Source organism: Vanessa tameamea, chromosome 2 (genome assembly GCF_037043105.1).
Source record: "Vanessa tameamea isolate UH-Manoa-2023 chromosome 2, ilVanTame1 primary haplotype, whole genome shotgun sequence".
Classification (NCBI taxonomy): Eukaryota; Metazoa; Arthropoda; class Insecta; order Lepidoptera; family Nymphalidae; genus Vanessa; species Vanessa tameamea.
Genome location: NC_087310.1, coordinates 1,018,810 through 1,044,488, shown reverse-complemented (window position 1 = coordinate 1,044,488; position 25,679 = coordinate 1,018,810). Strand labels below are relative to the sequence as shown.

Genomic DNA, 25,679 nt, shown 5'->3' with positions numbered 1-25,679 from the left:
AACAGCTGGAACTTCCTCTCTTTCATCAGAGCGTCAACAATCTGTATGGTTTACTGCGCTTGCGCAATGTATTGATCCATATTGCGTTTACGCACGCATGTGTATGTTAGTTTGTCTTGGATCGTATAGAACGCAAATATAGATCGCAATTAATAACTCTGAAACTGGAGCATTTAATATTTTCATATTATATGATTTTTATTTTATGAAGTTGATTGATGATGACGTTTGCTTAGCTCATTTTTTATTTATTAAAAATAAACGATTTCAAAAATATATTTTGTTATAATAAATAAATTATACATATATTTCTGTTTTATAATTTCATTTACAAGAAGTTCTCTAAGGAACATGCCTTTACTTATTCGGCTACGTAACCGTAGTTGAATAAACCCATATACCACAAGTTATTCTCATATTTGATAGACATATATTTTTTCTCATATTTCCACAGCTAGGCTAGTGTACAGATTAACGCGAAACATACGAGGTCATCGCCCACTAGTTCATTAGCCCACTGCAAAGACTAGATAGCATCAGATTTTTTTAGAACAATCAAAGTCAGACTGAGATTTCGCATCTGGCAATAAAACTATCGCAGAAATTAGGTCCAGGAGCTTGTTTTTGTTAACATTATTTTTTTATTTGAACACTGGACCTTCGACAACATTGTTTGTTATTTTAAACAATACAATATAATAATACAGACTTGCTCAAGGATATAATAATAACAAATAAATATTTCCATTTGTATTTATATTTCCGAACTATGTAATATTATATAATAATGATGACGTCATCCTGACTGACTTTGGACATGGCGGGCAATCTCACGGGAATAAGCACAGCACAGGCCATATTTATAGTATACAAGTTGTGCGCAAATACAGGTGCACTCTCTATTCCCTCACTCGGACACACACTTACAATGCAATGGGACGGCTAATCCGTCACATCCGAAGCTTCCACACCTTCCTTATAAACACTTCCAACTTCTAGACTGCGGGCTGTTACTGAAAATGTTCCGACAAAACTATTCAATAATTTTTAACGGCCTGACATGAACGAATGACCTTGGGATCGGATCACTTTTGCACTATAGTGTGTCCTGGCAGGCTGGTCTCTCAAAAAGATTGGCTACCGTTTTCGAAATTAGGTCACGCAGCACCACATCAATAAGATTAAAATGCTTTCACCTTATAAACATATATTGACATTGCGTATGTCTGTCACAAAACGATAAACATTTTGTTTGATGGTATATGTCAAACAGACAGCATAATATATTAAAATAACGCTTCAACTCTATAATATAAAAATACTAAGGAAAATTAGCAATTCTTTAATTTTTACTTTTTATTTGATCTCAACTGATAACATGACGGTGTTCTTTCTTCAGGTGGCTGGTGCGTGTGGTGGAAGATGTGCAAGGTGGAGAACTATGCACGCGGCAGGGCTACGTGCCCGCGGACGTGCTCAAAGAGAAGGTGCCGGAAAGAGACCAGACGGCGCTGGCTGCAAGGAGACAGTAAGCGATAATAAAATATAAATTAATAGCAAAAAACCTAGATCTTTCTAGGTTCCAATAACAAGTATTTACATCCTTGCAAAGCAAAAAGTATCAAATGCATTAGTAAATACAACAATTATATCTCTAACTAAACGATATCAGCGATATTTTTAACTCTTCGATTTATTCGATCGATCAAGTAATCAATGGTGTAGATAAACCCAAAAATTATGAAAATGCTTACTCGATTAATTCAACGTCATCATCAAGAAAGCTATATTACAAAACATAAAGTAAAAGATCCTTAATGAGGTATTAAAATAATGTTATAAGTCATAACGTATTGGGTCAAGGAGCAATGATCCTTACAAAGAACAATTTATTTTTATTGAATAATATATCGCCAAATGTAGGTCCAATTAGTGACGCTAAAAGTCGGAAGCGTCGCGCGCTGTCGACAACCAGAGTCATAAATTCCTATTATACGTCACGTCTTATTCCTGTCACCGCAGTATCGCATCGAGGACTTTTTTGTGCTGAATTTGGAAAGTGCAATCTCAATGCTAAATTACTTTCATTTTGGTGATAAATTTTAAATTAATTTCCTGAATCCTCGCTGTGACTCATTTTTCATTTATATTTTAAAAGGGCCGGCGGACAACAGGGTCACCTTTGGTCTGCTTTATCCTGGTTACCATGGTACCTTAGATGCTACCTCTTTCAAATAACACTGGTTCACTCAACCTTCAAACACACACATACAAAGAAAACTCAGCATTAACAACCTTAGGAACTAAGATGTTATGTATTGCTTGTAGTTACACTGGCTCACTCGTTCTTCAAACTGGAACACAACCATATTATGCATTGCTAGTTGAATACATGATGAGTTGTACCTACCCAAACGGGCTTACACAAAGCCCCACCTGTTAGATAGCTGATCGGTGGATGGTACATTGACACTCGCAGGGACCTGAATAGAGCACTAGGACCGGTGAGACCGTATTATTCGCAAATACACGATCTATGTGGATGTACTTAGGTGAATAAGGTTCAGTTTCGTGAACATTAAACGAAAGCAAAAACCTCAAAAATTCAATTTCTATATATAAATAAAATCATGGTCATTATCATATATTAGTATTTACTATAAAATAGCTAGGGAATGAAACTTATAACAATGTACGAGAGAGGAGATAGAGGTGGCGGAGAGGGGGCAGGGTAGCATAAGTCATGCCTTTTGCCATAACGGCATATGAGTTGGTCTTACAAAAAAAAAACCACTTCGAAAGTCGTGGAAAAAAAATACCCAATGTTATTATCAATATTAGGATTGCCAAGTCAAATTATTTTGGACATATGACAAATGCACGAACCATCATTATCATATATCATATTTCGTGTCTTATTTGATAATTACTCGTGTTACGATCTGAAATGTGCAAACCATAAATTATATTCCCTTTAATAAAGCCAAATGATGTAAGTATAGTTTGACTTGTCAATGGTTCTCTCAAATTGGATCCACAGCTCACTGAAATGGCATGTGTTCAGAATGTTAGATCGATATATTTAGATAATGTATTAATAATTCCCTACCTAACGTAGCGGTTTGCGCATCTATTTCATGCAACTTTGTCACAACTTTGACATCTGTTATAACGCCAATATGTTTATTTAACTTTTATTATTTTATAGTAATTTAGTAAAAGCCCTATATATCCCTTAGTCCACTAACGCTGAAGGCATTCTGAGTCTTCTAATGTTTTTGAAAATATTTGGAACTTATTTCATCACTCTGCTCCATGTAACTTTGTGGATTCACACATAGTATAATTTTATCTGAAGTCTAGTCCGGTTTGAACCCAAAATTTTTGGTAAACGTTTTCTAAACACTTGACCATCTCGGCTCCATTATCTTTATGCATCGACATAGAGAAAAACTCTAGATGACAATCTTTTCTGTCTTTTGGCAAAGTCATATACTTTGCCAAAAGACAGAAAAGATTTGTAAAGAACTTGTAAAGTATAAAGCATGTCTTGTGTTTATAAACAATGGATGTCTTATCTCTTGAGCCAACTGTCTTACTATATCTAAATTATATTTCATTCTTGAATCGCCACTTAAATATCTTCATTTTAAAAAAAAGTAACATCTAGTTGTATGTCCGTAAAATGTTTAATTAATCAATCACAAAAGAATAACATATAAACATAACACTAAACAAACTTGTCAGAAATGTATTCAATCGGAAATTTCTAAAACATCGGTTTTAGAAAATTCCTGCAAAACCGCAGCCAAAACATTTTACGCAGAGCGTTATGTACAGCGTTGAACCATCTTAAGTGTAATAAATCAACTTCATACTCAATTACTCACCGCCTGTCTCATTACCTGTTCGGTGACTCTGCCAGGGTCTTAATATATGACTTAGAACGTCAAGAGGCTGCGATTTGTCGGCCATACCACTTAATAACCTACTTTTCGTAATGATGCAAATGTCAAATTATCATATGTTACTTATAATTGATATGAAAAGATTATTTATCTAAGGGCAGTGTAATATTATGATTATTCTAATTAATCTATAATTAATCTTATTATAAGCATTGATATTCAAAGTAAAATACCAACGGCTCGGGCAAGAAAACACCCACTTGTGTTAATGGCCGAGTGTTGATCAGGTTTTTTAGGCACTTATTTGTAACTGTTTGACCGACACATTAATCAAGTCCCGAAAATAATATATCGGTTCTTAATAGAATCATAGCGTATTTCGTTCTCATAATGGCGTAACATTTCTTCAGAATTTTTCGAGTAATTGGACTAAATGCCATCCTAAAAAATACATTGAATAAGTATAATAATTCTAAGAATAATCACAGATATTCTTATACTTATATGTATCTAAATCAAGGGTCACAAGTTCCCATTTTTCATCACTAATTGAACTTTGTATATAATTAATTATGGTTCCGAATTGATAGAAATCATTATGAGAAAATAAAAGGTATCGTTAGTAGTTTTGACGATTAAGCTCTGATGTTTTAACTAAGGAGAAGGAAAAAGTTATTAGGGCTTCAGAATCTTTATATAGTTCCTATACTTTGCTAAATATTCTTTACCAGGGCAGTGGTTCGTGAACTGATCGAAACAGAGGAGGAGTTCGGGCGTGACATGCAGCAGGTGGTCAGCCGCTACATGCGTCCAATGGACAAGGCTACCACACCCAAAATAGTTTTCGACAACAGAGAGCTACTGTTCTCAAACTTCAAGCAGATCTGCGAGTTTCACAATACGTGAGTTTGACACAACTGTTATTATTTTAATTATTTATCAGATCACCGAAAAACTACACTTAAATATCTATATTTGCATATTTCTGGCATTTACATTGTTCTGGGGTGTTTCTTCACTTTATAATAAAATTCAAAGTATTCTTCCAGTCTACCACAAAAACAAACCATGTTAAGACATCATAATTTAAATGCCACGAAATGTTCCAACCAGACATTCAATACAATCATGATATAGCATAAAAAAAAAACATAAAAAAATATTTAACTCCCAAAATGTATGCGTTGTAATCTTAGTAATAATTTTGATATTTAATCAATATACAATTTTCAGGTCATTACTAGAAGGCATCAAATACTACGCTGGAGAACCACGGATGCTCGGTCGAAGTTTACTCCGAATGGAGCGAGAATTCGACAAGCACGTCGCTTATTGTCGCGACGAACCGCTTGCCCAACACTTGCTCAAGAACGATCCAGTAGTCTCTAAATATTTTAAGGTAATAGAATTAATTATTAGAACCTGTAAATTTAATTCTTGTTTATCTTAACTCATTCTTCGATTGAATACCAACAGTGAAAATTAGCATCTAGACTTCAAAACAAAACAGTTTTAGTGACTTACGCCATCTAGCGTCATGAAAATAAAACTAGCTGAAACTTTCAAGACATTACGTCCGTTTCATCGTCATAACTATTGACGATAGATGGCTCTGTCACATTTAAAAGTAATTTTGAGTGCTTTTGGTATATTGAGTATAGATGGAGTAACTTGTCATTTCTAAATTATTTTCATCGGTTGGTATCATATGAAATAAATACCTATGATTATTTGATAAAACTAAATCAACTAAAGCCACGAAAACAAATAATTTTGCGATCTATACAAAAGATATTATCAAAATTTAATAAGTTAAATAATATTTTTAAGCTTATTTTGTTTGAGTCGTAATTTAATTTATATAGGGCGACTGACACGATTTAGTATTATTTATTTAAAAAACTTTATTGACCATAATATTGTCTTTGATAAAAAATGTTGAGCTTGACGCCTGAAGATATTCCTTGCCAGTAAAATCTTCGCATTACATCACAGTCCGTAATCACCTTTAGACTAATCAGAAGTTTTATCTGTACTAATATTATAAATGTGAAAGTAACTCTGTCTGTCTGCCTGTTACGTTTTCAGGGCTAAACCATTGAACCAATTTTGATGAAATTGATATGAAGTAAGCTTTAAACCCCAAGCACACAAAGGCTACTTTTTTATCTTTCAAAGGGGTAAAGTTGAAGATTAGGGGTGTATGCAAAGTTGTAGAAAGATTTCCATCACAAATTTAAATCCTCGCGGGCGATACCGTCGACTAGATTGATATATAAAAGTATATTTCTTAAAATATTATAGTACAATGAAAATAATTGATAACTTCTACTAAATACTATATTATAATTACTCTCTTCTACTAAATATTATTACGATTTAAAGCGATCAAAAACAATTACAAATAACTCGCTCTACTCCCATTCCGCAACATCGTCCTCTCTATAAAAGCAACCTCATTCTTGGTAATAATGTAAAACGTCTTAAAGAATTCCAATTATCGTTTACGAGAGCATATCTCTTTGCTAATTTTCTGAAGCATATTGTTGACAAGAGGCGATTCCTCCCGACGTCGAATTAACGGGTCGCGATAGCCGTTCGGCACGCGAACTATTCTAGAGCTGGCGAAATGCCACCGCAGATCTTACGGCCGTCGCCGTCGTATCGAACCATTATACTTGTACAAAGCGCCATGAAACGTAAAATAGCCCTCATCTCACTGTCAAATAGCTATGCAACACGCCCTTGTTGTAAAGTTGTTTTATTACGATGGTGATCGCCACTGTCCGAAGACATTGGTGCTATACGCTATAATAAATATTACTTACATAGCTGAAGCACCAAGTTTGGAAACTAAGATGTTATATCCCTTGAGCCTATAGTTACGCTCATTCAATCTTCAAGTAATACTATAGTATTGCTGTCTTACAATCATCATCTATTCAAGGCATCAGATATGATAATATATTAATAACATGATTCTTGTTAACGAATAACGCTTCACGCAATAGGTTATGTGCTTCACTTTCTTTATATAACAAAAAAACTGTTATCCTTTAAAAACTCACAAACGATGACTAACAACGAATTTATAGATCGTCTAAAGCAGAATTCTCGATATTGCGGTGAGCTTGCTTGACAGAACAGAATACTGAGATACTATTAGAGTACTGTAGAGCAATGAATACCGTACACTAAGGAGCACCAGATATATATATTTATATTCAATATTGAAGACTCACTCATAGTCCGCATTATATAGGCTGATTGTTATGCATGGGACTTCGCCTGCTTATCTCCAAGGATAATATCCTCCTATATCTCTTTTCACAGTTTTCACTTCACACGATATGAAAACTGATTTCTAATCCGTTCGTGGTTTTTACAGAAAGTCATACCTGGTTATAGCAAAAATATATATATTCCTCTTTTTTCACGATGTCGGAGAAATACCATTGCAAAATCTAGTTCAACAATTTCAAGTAATCCAATTAATACTTCATTGGATTTGCACATGGTCCACCAGTACTGTGTGGATAACAGTTATTTGGCTAAAATTGGTCACGCATTTGAGCTTAAGTCTTGGTTCATCGTTGTAATATATTTCCTGTTTTCGCCTAAAATATTTCATTTAAAATATAACCTGCCTACTTAACGATAATTATTATTACTTTCTATGTATCATAAATTTCAATTATCTAATTTTAACAAATAACACAAATGTGTCTTAAGTTGTTATTTATACAGTCACTTATATCAATTACTAATTCTGTTTTCTTTTTTAAATAATCAGTTATCTTATATATATCTATACGAATATTATAAATGCAAAATAAAATAAATATAAACCAAGCTTGAACCCCATGGGAAAACATAGGGAACTTATTATAACTGTCACCTGAAGATAAACCTCTAAAACTTGAGCGAAACCACGGACAACTAGTATAATATACATAAAAAAAGTATTACCAAAATATAATTTTCCTTCTGCTCGACCTTAGAGGGAAAAGAAAAAGTCAGCGTCAATGATGATTAATGCAATCTCCTTCTGGATATTTATTACGATCAATCTTACTCGCATATTGTGGATACGTTACTTTGATGATAGTATCTTTTATTTCATAATTGTAGTAGTAAATGTTGCATATCACCTTTTGGATATTTCACGATCGTTTTCTTGCAGAACGTCTCTAACATTCTGCAAGAAAACGAGGCCAGTGTACATTTTTACAAGCGATGGTAGTCTTAAAATAGAAAACAATCTACATATTCTCTCGTTTCCATATTAGAGTGTACTCGTGCAATCACGTTTATATTGATGAGATTACGGTTGCATGTTTATTCGAAAATTATCAAGCACTTTGTAAATATTATTAAATATAAGTTTTAAAATTTATTTGCGTTTTAGTAATTTCATGGGATCTTTTGGGAAGGAAATATATTATAGTAATGGTTTTATAAGTTTTGACACTTGTAAACTTTTAAATTCTTGTATGTACGTATGTAACAATTGTCTACCTTTGATCTGATGCATATACTATATGGCTGCAGATAAACAGATAATAGGGCATAATGTAGTTAGCCATAGCCCAAGAATCTATAGCAGATAGTAATCTAATCAATACAAATTCCATAACTACGTCCATGGGTGAGTTAATGAAGCTGTGAACGATTGAAAGTGTGAAGGAACGTAACCTTCACGGTAACTTCACGTGACAAACATAAACTTCCGCCGAGATACACGCAATAGTGTGCAGCCTGCCTTATTCATAATTTACATTACTCGGGGCCCTGATGAGTGGCACTCGAACATATTATCATTTAAGTTTGTTAAATATTATAAATAATGTAAAAATAATTTTGGGACTTAGGTAAATATTTTCTATCAATCTATACTCCAATGAAAAAATGCTAATTAAATTATTGACTCATTAAATGATATAAATTAGTTTTATATCCAGTATACTTTGTTATTGACACACAATAAAGCTCTAATAACTTAGTTAACGTGAATCAGAGATCTATGTGTAGGTTTTAACGTAAGGAGGGCTTTAAAGTGTCGTCGCATAGACGTCACACTAATTTTTTTTTTTTAAATAGTTACGGCCGCTACGTGTTGTTTGACGGTAGAGTATGTTTTTCGTGGGTGGTATCTAACCATAGTTGCTTGCACACAGCCCTACCACCAAGTAAAGTTCTATTCAAATGCATATGATTGTTTTGTACACCACGTTGCTGATTCGAATCATAAACAAATGTACTTAAAACGTGTTAAACAGTTATAGAAGCTGCAAGCATGTTAAACGCAGTATTTTAGCACTTAAACCTTATCTCTACATAGTATAAAACTAAGTCTCCTCCTGGCGTTTGTACGTTTATACCTTTCAAACAGAATATAATACGGTTTTCATCAATAAACAGAGTTATTCTAGAGTAATATGTATAAATATAATTTATAGTACAGAAAAGTCGATTTAACTTTCTTAGTCGGAAAACTGTTTTTATCTTTGTTAATACATCTACTTTTGTTAATATTTTATACACGTGTAAAGCCAATACGGTAGTTATAAATAATCGTAATAGAGACATTCATATATCTTATGAGTTATTATGTCAGAGGCATCCGTAAATTCTGACACGACTTCTTCGTCGTATTCTCTTGAACTTTAAGTGAACTCTTACGGCAATTTTGATAATTAGGTTTTTTATTGACTTACTTATGTATTAAAAAAAAAAGAAAATTTCATAAAGCATGTTTAGCAGTGCAACAAAAATTTACTTTGTAATGAGGGTTCTAGAACAGTAGCAAAATAAGTATTATAAAAATATCATTTGCTTATAATTACAATCAATAAGATCTTACTATAAAATCATAATTTACAAACATACGGGTAAATTGTTTTTTAATATTTTATAACTAGTGAATTACATGCGGCCATTCCGTTCGCACTAGACAGGTTGATCAAGCAAGTATTCCTTAAGTATGCATTTGTCTGATTATTTTTCAACATTTTTTGTTTTACATTTGCTAGGAGACTATCAGAAAAGTAATTATATACAAGAACTCGTTTGATAATGATATTGATCTTGATTCTTAAATCATGTCGTATAAATCGTCAATCGCTGTGTACTAGGTCAGTGAAAATATGTAGGTGAATAAATCATTGGGTTGGTGATCTGTAACAACGAACGCCGAGCCAAACTAATATGTCTACGTACCTATAAGTATGTAAAGTAATTCGTAATCTGTTTACCTAAAACATATGGAATAATGCCAATTTATATTATTACTCGTTTACAGAAAATACTATAAAATGAACTATGGTTTCGAAGCTATGGAAGAATTTCGTTTTCTACAGTAAATCATCGCAAAAGCTTTAGTTCACCACATTGGCGATTACTTACTGTTAAAGACATTGTTAAGACATTTACACTCAAACTAGCTTCAATATATTGTATAATAACTATGTGTATAGTGCCGAGATAGTTCAGTGGATATAAATCTGAATCTTCAGATTGGAGCAGGATATTGTGTAAACACGAGAAGTAAAGGTAAACTTGTAACACCAAGTTTTCAGCTCCGCAAAGTCGATACATCTTTCCTGGAGTAAGGTACTCGTTCCATAATAAAATCCTATATAGGTATATTCTCGATTAATGATTCTCTTAATCTGGTTGGACAGCAATCCATTACGAACTGAAATAATTTTGAATTTTTTTTTTTTTTTTTTAATTTTAAAGTTTGATTTTTGACTTGACTTGAGCGTGATTTTGGAAGACGTTCTAATGTGCATATTTACTAAGTTCGATTATATTACTATTTTTTATATAAAACCTTATTATTTATAAATGAAGATTCGACGATTCGAATAGTGGCGGACATTGAACGGAAACTGAATGACTATTCCGTGGTTTATTTAAGTAACGTACGAAATATCTAATCCTACGCATCCCTGGTCTCCGGAACACCTGACTCAGTCCCAAGTATAAATAATTCTTAACATTTATATTCCATGAAAATTATTCTCAATGTTTCGAGATATTTATATAATCTGTCAAGGCAACATTACATCTACAAAGATGCTTCCATTCAATGAGACGAAATAATTTCAAATCAGCACTTTTATCCAATATTCTCACACAATACATCTTGCTACTACAAAGTTAGTTAATTTAGTAGTTGTCCGTCAATCCTCATTGGAGTCACATGTTAGAATATAATAAAGTAATTACGGTCCTACAAAGTTAAGATCATCAAACGCTGTTTTAACGCTTAACGCTGTACAATTAACATATTTATCTCCTTAGTATTTGGAAAAAACCTTACAATCTAAATGGATACGGTCTAAAACTGCCCATATATTTCCATACTTAGCCAAGTAAACTATTGTCATAATAGGTATCTTGAACACATCGACAGGTAACTTAAATATTGCGTGGGATGATGAATTCTGCATCATGCATATTTAGTATCTACTAAAATTTAAAACAAAAAGAAAAGCCCTTAAGAAAAGAGAAGGTCTCTACCCATTTTAATTTACTTATCTTGAGTCATACGAGAATAGACCTCGTCAGCAAATTCCATTATTAAAGCTTCAGGTCAAAGAATATTTATGAGGATAATGTACATCTATGGTTTAAAATAATTCCTGAATAACAGCTGTAAGTAACTATTTCATAAATGCTTTGCATGAAATGTCTTGTAGCTGCTTCGACTTGAGCAAGGAAAGCCCGTTTGTTTTGTGACCTTGCTGAAATGACCCTGGACATTCTCTGATAACAAACACGTCACCAGAGAAATGGCTTTATCCTCGAAAAATCGTCGACGGTGCTGATCTATGTTTAGCGGTGTATCGAGCAGGGGTATGGAATTGACCAGTCGCTTGGAAGCCGCGGCCGCGAACACCTCGCTAGCTCCAGCGTTACCGACCTTCGACCACTCGTCCGAGTGAAGTGTGTGACTGTGATTGTGTTCTCTTGTTTCTGGACCTCCTGTTCCAACGTCTCCCCACTCAGGTAGGAGTACATCTATGTTCGTTCAATACATGTTATATATTTAGCCGAGCTATTGCGAAACTGTATTTTTCTCAACATTCACGCTACGGGTGTAGTGTTTCAAGAATCACGTCTGGTTTATTTTGAGGCGTGCGGCGTGGGTGGATGTTCGCTGTCTGACGCTCTAACTCCGCAGTATCCGTTGGTAAACCTTTGCATAGCTTTGTTGGATTCGTCGAATGACCTTGACCCATTTACAGAGTATATTGTTTAAGGATCTCACAACTAATTCCGTATCAATGTCAGCTTACGTTCTTGAAACTATTTTAATTTGACAACAAAACATCTTTAATGTGTTTTATATTGTATGAAAGTTCCTTATAGCATTTAGTTTCGTCATAATTTAGTAACTTCGGTGATCAGGGTAAAATAAAAAATCAACAAAAATAAACAAAAAGATTTTTTTTTGTACAAATTTATTTATTTATTAAATATCACAAAAAATTGCATCCAAACTTAACTGTCTAGTATATCTTTAAGCTAAAATCAAAAAACCCTATATGTGATTTTAATTTATATTTTAAATGTCACCAATAGTATTTAAACGATACTCAGGTCTTCTTACGACTGCGCGATAACTGATGTGATAAGAAACTTCTAGAAGACATAATTCTCAAAGATACCTACGACTAAGGGCTAACTCGAGTTTAAAAATACATTGTTAAGAACATAAATATTTTAGTTTGTAGCTGTTACGCGATTTCCGACGTATTGGACAAAAAATCAAGGTTGAATTAGAGTGCACCTAGAAATTTGTAACGTTTGAGTAAAACTTCTCCGACATGAAATGTCTGAGATTTAACCGGTTACATTGTTTTTAAGATCAGTAACTATAACTCCCTTGTTAGATATGACAATTTTCCATGAAAATTAAAATATCTTCTTCGTCTTTTGTCGTACGTCTAATACAGAACAGTTCTAGAACGTTATTATCTAGTTGAAATTTTCATAGAATACGCACAACTATGGACGATATTTTGGCAAATAAACAACAAACGGATACAAAATCTTCTTGATGGATAAGTCCAACTTGCACTTAGCCGGGTTTTTATTATTAATGAACCTATAGCCTGGATCTAATAGCGCATAACACAATCTTAATTGAACTTCAATTCGACGTACTCTTAATGATCTACATTCACTCATAATATCATACTTCAAATATTAATAAATTTGTTTTGACTTGTTGTTAAACACAAAGATTTATATCCTACCTAAACTAATAATATTTCGGATTAAGATTCCATAAGTAAAATCAAAATAAACTTATTTCCAGTAAATTGTAACAAAGTTTTAGGCTCAATAGCTCAACATTAGGTATACAACCAAGCGATACGAAAGTTGAAGATTCGAAGTTAAATTTTGGGCTATTATCGTCCCTCACTCGCAAATAAATCTTTACAGGAGCGAACATTGAAGTAATTAGTAAAAAACCGTAAAGTGCCCTTGAAAATATGCGAGTAGTATTGCTAAAAAAATTAAAGTGTCATTTAACAAGATTAATGAAACTTAAAATTAAGTTACGGGTGTATTGTAAGTTTTGCCGAGGATTGACTTCTAATTGTCACCACTGTTTGAGATTTAATATGGCGCATTGTCAGAATAATATTTTTCTACGTTTCCAATATGCCATACGCCTAATATGTTATGTCTTTTGTACTTTTAGTTACACGAACTTGCTCACCCTTCCAACCCGATTACAACAATTGCGACGAAGAATTGTTATTTGGTAGAAGAATATGTGACGAGTGGGTGGTACCTATCATGACGGGCTTACACAAAGTCCTACACATCAAGTAAAATAAAATGTTCATCATCACCAAAATATTTATGAAGTATGCTCACAAACAAAAATAGTATTTATTATGACTCGTTTGGAATTCTAAATATTCCATTTCTACAAACACATTCCGTTTTTCAATATAAGTGTTATGCTCCGACATTTTCATCGAAGTTCAATCTGTTTATGCCAAAAAGTATATCCATAAGTTTCAACGTTTTTGAACATGTTGTTAGTAGGTTTCTTCCGTCGGTTCTTCTCAGGCACCGAGGTGTTTATCATTGTAAAACTAATTTCCAGTTCCGCAAAGTCAAAGTATCATATCTGTGGGTATATTGGGTACAAATTATTTATTATTATTAAACCCCACAGATACTATAAGGTTTACTTATCTTTCATCTATCATTTAAAGGACATGATCCAAAATTACCTAGTTATAATGATAAATGTACCAAAAATCACGTTGGTATAGAATTCGAATAAATTAATTTAATAATGACTGCATTGTGCAAATCTCATCAGAATCCTACCCCTACCCTACCTACGCTCATCATCCTCCTGCCCTTATCCCAATTTTACTTGGGGTCGGCGCAGCATGTCTTCTTCTTCCATACTTCTCTGTCGGACGTCATCTCACAAGTAACATTCTTTCTAACCATATCGTCTTTCACGCAATCCATCCATCGTTTCTTGGGTCGTCCCCTACCTCTATATCCATCCACATCCATTTTCAAAACCTTTCTACCCTACCTACCTACGCTACAGTACCTAAATATCGTATTAATAATAGTCATTGTATTGATTAATAATGGTTTTTTTTGACATATTGTATACCTTAGAGAAGTTCGATACCAATTGTAAATTATACCTTACTAATATAATAAATGCAAAAGGTAGGATGAATTTATGTTTGTTACTTAATCATCTCAGATCGACTGAACGGATCTGAATATTCATTTACAAATAATATTAATTCGCAAAAGATTTTAAACTCAAATGACCTGGGCGTAATCTATTGACCTCGAATCTGAATTCATTAAATACGACAGACAACATTAAATAAAACTAGAATAATGTTAATAAATACTTAAATACTATTTAATAATTTTAATGAATACTTTATATTTATTTTCGCTCATAAGATGATCATAGTTAATGAGGCAAGCATTTCAGAAGACGAAGTCTTTTAGCTAGAAGATTCAAAGATCCATTAGTTACTTCTTGCTCAGACAGAAATCACTTGAAACTTGTTTGTGTATTTGAGCAGCGTAACTCATCGTTATAAATTACCAACTTTAATAATTTACCATTTACTTTTATTATTCTTCTAAGTGATTTAATAAAATAAAAATATTGCGTATAGTATAAATGAAAGGCGTATTCAATATAAATAAATTTCTATGTAAACTCTTATTTTACCTAAAGAGTAGCAAGTATGTTATGAAAGCGTAACCTAGTATGTAAAATTGTTTAAGACGGTAATACTGCCTCACAAGAGCAGTTCAATTTTACTATCCAAAATGACATTTCAATAGTGCCCGTACATACATTGGTTACTTAATAATAATTTGTTTTTCGTATTCGATAATTCGTGACGAAATTAGAGAAGATTTCTTTGATAAATGTTTTCTCGAAATATTTCATGGCAGCGTCAACAGCCCGCTAACGTAATATGTCAAGGTGGTCTAAATATATCCCACATCCAACGGATGAATCCGAATTATGATAGATCTAACACCACTTCATATTTGATGGAATAGCTTAGTTTTGTTTTCATTTACTTGGTGGTAGGCCACTGTGCTTTGTTTGGGTAGTTACCACCTATTTATTAAATATTCTAGCGCCAAACAGCAATACTTAGTATTTTTGTGTTTCGATCTGAAGGATGAGTAAGCCAACGTAACAGGTACAAAGTACCAGAGCCGGATCTACCATACGGCTCTTTGGGCTTCAGCCCAGGGCCCCGTGGATTCAAGGGGGCCCCAGCTAAATCAACTCCAAGTCAAAAATAGACGATAATGCGAAATAATCCATAACTTTATTAAATTAAACAGACCGTATGGTTTGCAGCATTGCGAGTCCTGCAATTAATTAAACTCATTCAATTCATTTAATCAAGTCTACGTAAAGATATGTCTTAGATGGGCCCCTAAGTAGTGTTAGCCCAGGGCCCCCTAAACTGCAAGGTACATAACATCTCAGTTCTCAAAGTTGGTGGCGCATTCGCGATGTAATGAGTGGTTAATATTTCTTTCAGCGCCAATGTCCATGGCCTGTAGTGAGTACATTCCATTGGATGGTCCGCTCACCCATTTAATAATAAAAAATGACATATTATTCAAAATTTATTTTTAAATTAAGAAAATTGCGTTGAAGGTTTTCATTATAAGCTTTAACGCAATTTCCGGTTACAATGTGCGCCGCAAATGTGTGCCGAATATTGATTTCGTTCCGCCAGAGTATTTGCGCGGAAATTTCGCAAACACTTAACGCGTATGTGGCAATAAAGTTAAGTTAAACAAATGTATTCGTTTTAGTACATAGATTAAACAAATTAAAGCTTGTTTCTGAGCTTCAGCCAAGTGACCCAGTGCCTAAATAACCCGATAGTCAGAACGCGTGAATCTTAACGAAAATAGGGGGTTCAAACTCAGGCAAGCACCACTGTATTTTAACAGTCATTCTAAATTGATGATATTGATTGACGATGCACTTATAAAATTATATGAAACGATTTTGTATTTCAGCGTAAGTACCTTTCTAAATTAAAAAAAAAACAAATAAGAAGTAGACGGAACTGTGCATACATATAAACTTAACCTACTAAGTCCAGCTATTATACAGGGTTATTGAGCGAACTTTAGTCCGAATTCGTTCATGTTCGAATACGAATTTCCACCACCGTCCTTTGTGGTCATTTTATTTCGGTTGTTTTGAAAAAAGATCCAAGTATTGTACATTTTTGGAGAGCTGATAAAACGGTTATATTTTTAGAATAATCTGCAGGACAAGTTTCATAACGATTTTTTTTGTTTTTAAGTCATTTTCGTGGAAAAAAATACAAAAAAATATTGAAATAATATTTTTTTCCGTCTCGCATTTTTAAATTTGGACCGATAATTATTGTTTTTATATTGACAAATAACCAGTGTTTATTCGTTTTTATAAATCAGAAGAAAATAAAATAGATTTTAATTTATACTTTTTTTAAAGAAATTTTTGAAGTTGCATTTTTGACTTATTTTGAAAAAATCTAAAAAACGTGATAACTCAAAAATGGTTCACTTTTGCATCCCCTATCACCTCCTAACGGGAATACGTCGAATTACCAATAACCCTGTATACAGAAAACAGGCCAATAAATATATATATATATATATATATTATACATATAAATATCTCAATAACCATCAACCGTAGGTTAAAAATGTATAGGACCTAAATTGTATGAATGTAAATGAAGCAACTAAAAAGTATCTTATCATAATTCTCGTATCACGAAGCTATCTTTGATTCAATGTATATTTTCAGACAGAATATATACTTGAATATATATTTGATTTTATAATTCCGTAATGATGAGTTTCTAGCCAATTCATCGGTAGAATTAACTTTGCGAGCCGGCTCAACAATTAATTTCGTAAGATGACGTGGCGTTTCTTTAAGTGTTTGCAGTTAGATGAATCATAGTGATAGATTGTAATTAATTTTATCGAATAAGAAAGATTCAAATGGAGATATGGAAATTCTATTGACATTTTTTATTTAAAGTTGCTGGTGTATACTGGCGACCTGATGGCATGTGGTCACATCAGCCCATAGATACTGCACTGTAAAAAATCTAAGGTGTTATATCCCTTTTTTTCTCGCTGGAAAAACGCGTTACGCGTTTCCCCCAGTAAAGTGGGGGGCGGGGGTAAGTTGGACTCGCTGGGGCCCAAGACTGCGCTAAGTACACCGGAATATCCACTAAAAAACTATCGGTACCGTCTCCATCTTTTCAGTGGGCGCCACAGGATCGCTTTCGCATGCTACTGTGACGAAGGTGTTATATCCCTAGTGATTATAGCTTACACTCTAACCGAAACACAGAAATTTTAAGTATTGCTGTTTGGCGGTAGATTATTATTAATGGATGACACCTACTCAGATGAACTCACACAAAGCACAATCATATCTATTCAACCGAAAACATTCGAATCGAAACTGACAATAATACCCACATATCTATTCTAATTTAGGTGCAGAACATAATATCTCTACTTTTATACGTACGAGTAATATATTAATCGACGAAAACCTAACAGAATTTGTGTTTAGGAAGACCATTCATAGCGTATCATTGTATTCATTTGATCCACTGCCAAGTAGTATTGAATTATAGCAGCGGTCACAATGAAACACTTTTGCTATCATTTCGATTGCAATCATTATGTATTACTTTAAGTAATTTAATGTATCAGGTTAATTTGTGTCTGCTAAATACGAGCACAGTTTGGTTCGACGATATTTCCTTAAAAAAAATTATCAGATGTGTACTTGTGATATGTGTAATCCACCAACCCGCATTGGAGCAGGGTGGTGGAATATGCTCCTAACCTTCTCCACAAAGGGAGAGGAGGCCTTAGCCCAGCAGTGGGAAATTTACAGGCTGTACACGTTGTTGTTGAAAAGATGTGTATACGCGCCTATTGTCTTGTGAAGTATCAATAAAATCTATCCAGATGTTCACACTTTCATGATTCATTAATCCATTAAATTTGAGCGGTTTCCCACCTTGTCTACATTTTTCAGCTCACCTGGTTACAAGCAAGTTATGATCTCGAGTTGTGGTCGAGGCCTACAGAATTTTTTTTTGCTTGCCGTCATGGTTTAAAAGTTTTACGAACTAAAGTGACGTAATTATTCAACCTAAATCTGTTACTATCGTATTAGAACTGATTTCTTATAGAGAAAAAATAATATTATTATTTCTAGTTGTTTGAGTGAGATATTTCTAATCACTCCAACCAGTTGAGGTCAAATTTCAGTAACTAAAATTGAAAAAAATTAAATTACTTTTTAGTATAAGAATAAGCACTCAATTGAAGATTTATCAACACTTCGAGTTCAATCAAACAAATTTAATTCTCTAAACTTATTTATTGCTTAATTTATTTAAAACTTCCAAAAATCTATCATATAACATACTGTATCTAAAATAGAAGATGTAAAAATAACTAATTAAAACGTCTAATAATCTGTTGGTTACTGAGTTATTTGCAAATTTGCATTCATATTTAAAACTATCAAATAAAACATCGTGTTAAGAATAACAGCTTGCTAATAGTTTGGTTTTTAATCTGTGCAGGCTTTGGCAGACAAACTCGGAGACGACAAAGGTCTTACTGAGCACCTCAAACTACCCATCCAAAGGATCAACGACTACCAACTTCTTTTAAAGGTAATTAGCGTCATCAAATCGCTGTGATCATCAATCACATCCATAAAATGCTAATTTATTGATATTTCACTGTTGTTAGGTATCTTGCCAAAAATTTTAATCTAGATCTTCAACATAGCAAGTTAATCTTCAATGTATTTAATTGAGCTGAACAAATAACCCTTTCAACAACGTTGTTTATGGCCGCGCTGGTGAACAATGATCCCAAAATAACTTTTGCTTATTAGCGTGTGGGAAACTGCGAGTTTTAGCGTCACGTTACGTTTTGTTCTAGATTTAAGTATAACCAGTTAAATTTAACTGCTCTTGATTCATGAATTGTATAATTCCGTTTCATTCATAAACAAGCAAATAACATAAACGGATATTACTTACGTTATCAATAATGAAAATAAATTTGAAAATCTTGTCCTATTTATTTTTGAAATGTAATGTTTATTCTGCAGGAATTGGTTAAATATTCAAAGCGCCTTGGCGACGATTGCACCGATCTCCAGAAAGCTTTAGAGTTATTCCTCGGCGTCCCCAACCGCGCCACAAATAACATCTTCATCGATAGTATCGAAGGATATCGCGGGAATATCTACAAGCTTGGTAGATTGCTGACTCACGATTGGTTCACAGTCGATTACGACGGAGAACCCAGGAATCATTACGTCTTTCTTTTCAAAGCGAGAATTTTGCTTTGCGAGGTCCAGAGAGTTGGAGAAGATAGATCAGTCTTTGTACTTAAACATATCGTTAAGGTATGTAAACTGATCCCAAGTTATTTTAGAACAATATTTTGAAAGAGCCTTTACATTTTTGTCGGCCGAGACTCAGAATCAGTTACACTTGTACAATGTTTTATTAACAAATTTTCTTAGTAAGCAATCATTTAAAAATTACATTTTCATCTCCAGCTTCCTGAGGTAGAAATCAAAGATCATCCAGAAAGTACCAAGTTTGAACTTCACCAAAAAGATCCTTATCTTGTTTTTAACTTTAAAGCGCATAAGGAATCTGTAAAAACTGCTTGGCTGCGGGAAATTAGACAATACGCCAGTGATCTTGGTAAGACTAGCCTTCATGATATTAATATTATAAATAAAATAAAAATTATCTCATTTTTATAATTTTATTTAAAAAATGTAAGATATATATTAGTATTTATTTATATATTTCAGTTGCATTAGCAGAACACGCCGCTGATGACTTACAAATACTACCCCAGGAAATAATAGAACAACAACCAGAGGAGAGAAGAAAAAGGGAACTTGAAGACCGACAAGAAGAGAGGCAAGAGAAAAAATCTCGAGTCGAAGAACTCGAAGTCACTGAACTTTCTTCTAAAGAAGAATCACAACAAGTCATTAAAACTAAACGAAAAGCGTCTTTCGAAGGTGAGCACACGAGCAAAATCTCAAAAGCTGAAGCAACTGAGGTATCTTCAATTACTGAAGTTCAAGAAGTGCATAGCAGCGTAAGCACAGTTGAAAGTCAAGTCACAGCAAGTTTAGAGTCTACATCATTTACAACACAAGTTAGTGAAGTAGAATCGGTTACATCTCAGTCTCAAATTAGTCAGCAAACAATTATTCAAACAAATGAAAACATAATATCCCAAGAAGAAACCGCAGCGTTGTCAATTGAAACCGCTCAAAAAGAAATATTACAATCTGGGCATGGTACAAGTGAAATAATCACAGATAGTGTGGTAAAAACAGAAGTTAACACCAAAGCAGAAGGTAAAGTTTCTTCAAAGTCTTTATCAGAACAAACATCTAGCACAACTCTAGATAGCTCTTCAATCGAAACAAAATCTAAAGGAGAGTTATCAGTAGAAAGTAAGGTCGCTGAGGAGTCAGTAAAAGACTCAGAATCTGTGTCTTACAGTCGTCAAGTAACTGAAACTATTGCATTAAGCGAAGTCCAAGAAGCTGTAAGTTCGGTTAATCAAAACGAATTAGGTGAAACTTCTCAAGAAATACTCCAAACAACATCTACAAATGCGGATGTGAAGTCATCTGAATCATCTTGTACAGATACAGTTCAAACTATAAAAGAAGAAAACGTAGTTACAACAGAATCTGAATACGAGAAAACAAAGAGCTTATCTGCCAAAAAAGAATCAGTTGTTGAAGAAAAAGCTGAACAAATATTAAATATAAACACCAAGTCATCACAAGAAACATCTGATAAAACTCAAGAAACTATTTCTTACAGTCGCCAAACTTCCAAAGTTTCAGTCGAACAATTACAAAGTACAGAGGAAAAAGAGGTAAACAGTAAAAGAATAGAAGATAGTGAGACCCAATCAGCTTTTCAATCATCGCTTGAGTCTAAAGTTTCTTTAACATCACAACAAAGTGTAATAGAAGAAAAAAAACAGGAAAGTAAAAAACACGTTCAATCTTCGAAAGAAGCATCTGCAGTAACATCAAACGAGTCTAATAATACAAAAACTAGCTCTGCTGATATAACTGACAAAAGTGTTGAGAAAACTAAAGCCGAAGTTCTAGAAAACGGAAAAACCACAGAGAGTCGTTCAAGTATTAAATCAAAGAAACTTGAATCTAAACAAATAACAGAAGTCGATCAAACTGCAGAAGTATCTCTGTCACAAAAAGTTGAAGAAACCAATCAAACTGTAACAACAGGGGAATTAGGTGAGAGAGTTTCTGCCGAGGATCAAGCTGTAACTACAGAGGAAGCAGACGGAGAGATGTCGAGATACAGCCGCAGTTCGCGGCTATCTGGAGGTGAGCATTACATTTTTTTTTATTTTTATAACTTTTAACCAAATTCAAGTTAAAGAACGCATTAAATAAAAATGACAAATTACTTCTTCATTTGCCTTAATTTCTTAAGATTAGAAATAATTCTAACGCAGGAGTATTACGAATGATTAAAAATTTTACTCTCGGTATCAGTTGTTCTTGGTAGGTTCTAACGAAAAAGCATTTTAGACTTCCAGTTGCAAATATTTAAAACATTATATAAAATTAAACAACAGATAAAAAAGAATGACTTTTTTTATTGTTAAGACCGAAATATCTTGTTAAATAAGTTTTTTATATTAGATTTTTATATATAGATCATTTGCTTCGGATATCAGACTAATATCTATAATAATTTATATAATACGTACGATTTTATACGTCAGTTTTTTTACGTGGTTGTTTTATACGTGCAGATTTTATACGTGGTTGTTCACTTAATCTGAATACGCATTGTTGATGAGAAGTAACTCTATTTATCTGCTTGTTTATCTCAATTACGGAATGGAGTTGTAAAAACAGTTCATATTAAAATATACTCGAAGCAATATATTTCAAAAAACGTAATACATGGCCTATGATAATTATTTTATTATCAAAACAATATAATTGTAATAATTAAATAAAAAATGAAAAAAAAATTCTCATCCTTCCGATACCGGGAATCGAACCCGAGCCTCCTGGGTGAGAGCCAGGTATCCTAGCCACTAGACCATATCGGATGTGATTAACAGAGTGTAAACTATAGTTCGCTTTCAAAAGCAGAATTAGTTGTTATATAATATGCACGTTTTTTATTATGATAAATTTTTAGTTACACGAATGACTCCTATTAGTTATAAAATTGATAAGAAACGTAACAAAATATGTGTAGTAAAAAATCTTTAAAAACAAGCGTTAATGCAACAACGAAAACCAATTACAGTCTACACTGTCACAGCCCCATAAAGTTTACGAAAATTTGTATAACTCGTTTAAAATTTATTTACGAGTTTGAAAATCTTGTAAACAGGAATACAGAAATGTAAAGTGTTGGACTTTTTTGTGGATTAATTCACAAAGCTTGTACTTTGATCTCTGATTATATCTATGAACTTTATTAAAATAACTAGAAATTAACTATATTCACAGAGTACTCCAGTAGCAGTCGCAAGCTATCAACCGGTGGTCGTTATGAGTCATCTTCATACGATAGCACTGGTGCTTCTTCTTACCGTCGCGAGAGTGGCTCACGCATTGAAAGTGCTAAGTACGAAGCTGGTAGTGTTTTAGAGGGTTCAGCTTCATCAAGGTACGAGTCCAAGTACTCTACTTCTAGTAAGACCGAAGGTGGTTCCAAATACGGAATTGAGTCGAGCTACGATACCAAGAATGGCTCCAAGTTTGCTATAGAATCCGAAAGCAAGTTGGACAGTATCGCGTCTAAGTACGGCCTCGGTTCCAATAGTGAGACTCAAGTCGAAGGAAGGACCAACAAATATAGCGTCGAATCCAGTTATGATGGAAATTCTACTGATACAACCAGCAAGATTGATAGTATCGCCTCTAAATATGGTGTAGGTACCAATTCAGAATTGCAAATCGAAGGTCGATCCAGCAAGTACAGCATTGAAGCCAGCTACGATGGCAACTCTGTAGATACGACCAGCAAGATCGATAGCATTGCGTCTAAATATGGACGTAACTCGATTACTGATAGTGCCAAAATTGAGGGTCGATCCACTAAATTAAATATTGAGACTAATTACGATGGAGATATCAATGGAGAATCGAAAATCGAGTCGAGTTATACAAAAATAAAGAACGGCGATACAGTATCCCAGAAGAAATACTCGAAAACAAACATTTCTAATGGTTCAGTTACGGAAGAACGTGCATCGACAAAATCGATTTCAAAATCGGAATCATCCGACGGCAAACCTATATTCGTGAAGACCATCGAAGGCCAGAACATCGAGCGTAAGTGAATACCGTAAATCGAACACTTCACGTTAGAAGTAGACACACGTTAGCGCTTGTATATATGCTTTTAGTAATAACATACACACACACTCACATCGTGCTAACGCTTCTATGTTCCTGCTTAAGAATTTTTACGGACATAAATTCCACAATAATGTCGAATTTGTCTCGTAAGAATTCTCCGCGTAACAGTAGTTTGGATTCCCAGCTGGAGAAAACGCAATCTTCGAATGCGCGCTGCAGGAAGCAGAAGCTAAAGTGACGTGGCTGAAAGACAACAAGCCGTTCAGCGATCGACTCATGGATCGAGTTGTGATGGAGGAGAGGGAGGGCCGGTACCGCCTCGAAGTGCTGCACTGCAGGGAAGACGACTCGGGCGTGTATACCGCTAGGGCGGAAAACGTAAAGGGCAACGCACATTGCACCGCTCAGTTAGTGGTCCATGAGTGTAAGTTCTCTTTCTTGATTGATTTGGTGCGTTGATTTTAAATTACGTTTGGTTTCAAATATCTAGTACGTATATTTTCTTTTGACCAGATGGTAAAACTGAATATACAAAGTTATCGTAATTTTTTTACCTAGCGATTTTTCTTTTTTGATTTTATACTTTTTAGTATAACTAGTAATATAACCATACGTAATAAAAATCAACACCCCACATATTCAAATAAAAAATTAAATGAAATATTTTTGGTTAAGGAAGCAATACTTAGATTTGATCACAATAACGCATGACTCCAGCTACCATCAATTAAATCATCGTAAATCGTATAACAAATTAGGCTCTATCTCTCTGTATAATTTTCCTGTTTTCGCCGCTGAACTAGCTAGCGTATCTGTTTAGAAGTATGCATGTAATTGTGTCGTACTTTTGTTATAATAATTAATTACATTTATTTGAAGGAAAAATCTAGTGCAGGGAAATTAACTATTTTATATTGCCTACTAATACATTTTTTCAATATTATATAGTGACTCCAGAGGAGAGAAAACAAAGGAATGCTCTAAATGCGCCTTACTTTGTAGTAGCGCTCAAGGATACTGAAATAATGATGAACACCTACCTTCGCTTTATGGTCAAAGTCAAAGGCAACCCTAACCCTGAGGTGAAATTGTAAGTATAGCATTATTACGTACTTACATACATACATTACTCACATACATACTCAGAAATTTACTATATTGAAATTGTGTAGAGCATTATTTAAATTATCTGACAAAGGTTAAATAAAAAAGAAAAATCAGTTAAAATTTACAATTTTTTTTTTAATTTAATCAGCTACCGTGACGGTAAAGAAATCGTGACGTCTTCGACTGAAGAACGAGTGAACATCGTACGTACGCGCGCCGAGCGCGGCTGCTACGAGCTGGTGATCGCCGACGTGCTCGCCCAAGACGCTGGCCGTTACTCATGCCGAGCCATCAATGAATATGGCGAGGTCACCTCCGAGGCTCTCGTTACTGTTGTCGGTAAGTTCGTAATGTTCAGGGTAACAACACGTGCATTAACATTTCGGTGTCCTCAAAGAGCAAGTCTATATTGTTAAAAATTTGTTAGTCTCACAATTTATTCCAAATTATACAGTAAGAAATTAATTTTCTGAACCAAATTGCCAGACAAGTTTTGGTACTGTAAAAGATATATAATTTGATGGAATTTCTTCTTCAATTAGTCACTTCCTATAGAATTAACTAGGAAATTAAAAGTAAATAATATTGCCAGTAATTTATATTGAGGAATAACTAGATTACTCTTCATAACGTCACGTCCG

General features: G+C 33.8%; 1 protein-coding gene and 1 non-coding gene across 13 annotated transcripts in view; one reads left to right on the top strand and one right to left on the bottom strand.

The window, feature by feature from the left end:
• Positions 1-25,679, top strand: part of Obsc (Obscurin) — a 415,125-nt gene that overhangs the window by 50,070 nt on the left and 339,376 nt on the right. For 11 of the 12 annotated variants that reach the window (XR_010309210.1, XR_010309209.1, XM_064215690.1 and 8 more), the window contains 11 exons: positions 1,400-1,528; positions 4,640-4,810; positions 5,142-5,307; positions 19,094-19,186; positions 19,633-19,932; positions 20,089-20,239; positions 20,353-21,927; positions 23,077-23,904; positions 24,116-24,355; positions 24,880-25,021; positions 25,187-25,377. Coding sequence is in view for 10 of the 12 variants with exons in the window: in XM_064215690.1 (XP_064071760.1) it covers positions 1,400-1,528; positions 4,640-4,810; positions 5,142-5,307; positions 19,094-19,186; positions 19,633-19,932; positions 20,089-20,239; positions 20,353-21,927; positions 23,077-23,904; positions 24,116-24,355; positions 24,880-25,021; positions 25,187-25,377 (3,986 nt within the window). In the remaining 2 variants the exon portion in view is untranslated. The remainder of the gene's footprint in view (positions 1-1,399; positions 1,529-4,639; positions 4,811-5,141; positions 5,308-19,093; positions 19,187-19,632; positions 19,933-20,088; positions 20,240-20,352; positions 21,928-23,076; positions 23,905-24,115; positions 24,356-24,879; positions 25,022-25,186; positions 25,378-25,679) is intronic. The other variant, XM_064215680.1, reaches the window with a different exon arrangement.
• Positions 22,596-22,667, bottom strand: Trnae-cuc (transfer RNA glutamic acid (anticodon CUC)). The gene has a single exon. It is a non-coding gene; the product is annotated as a tRNA-Glu (tRNA).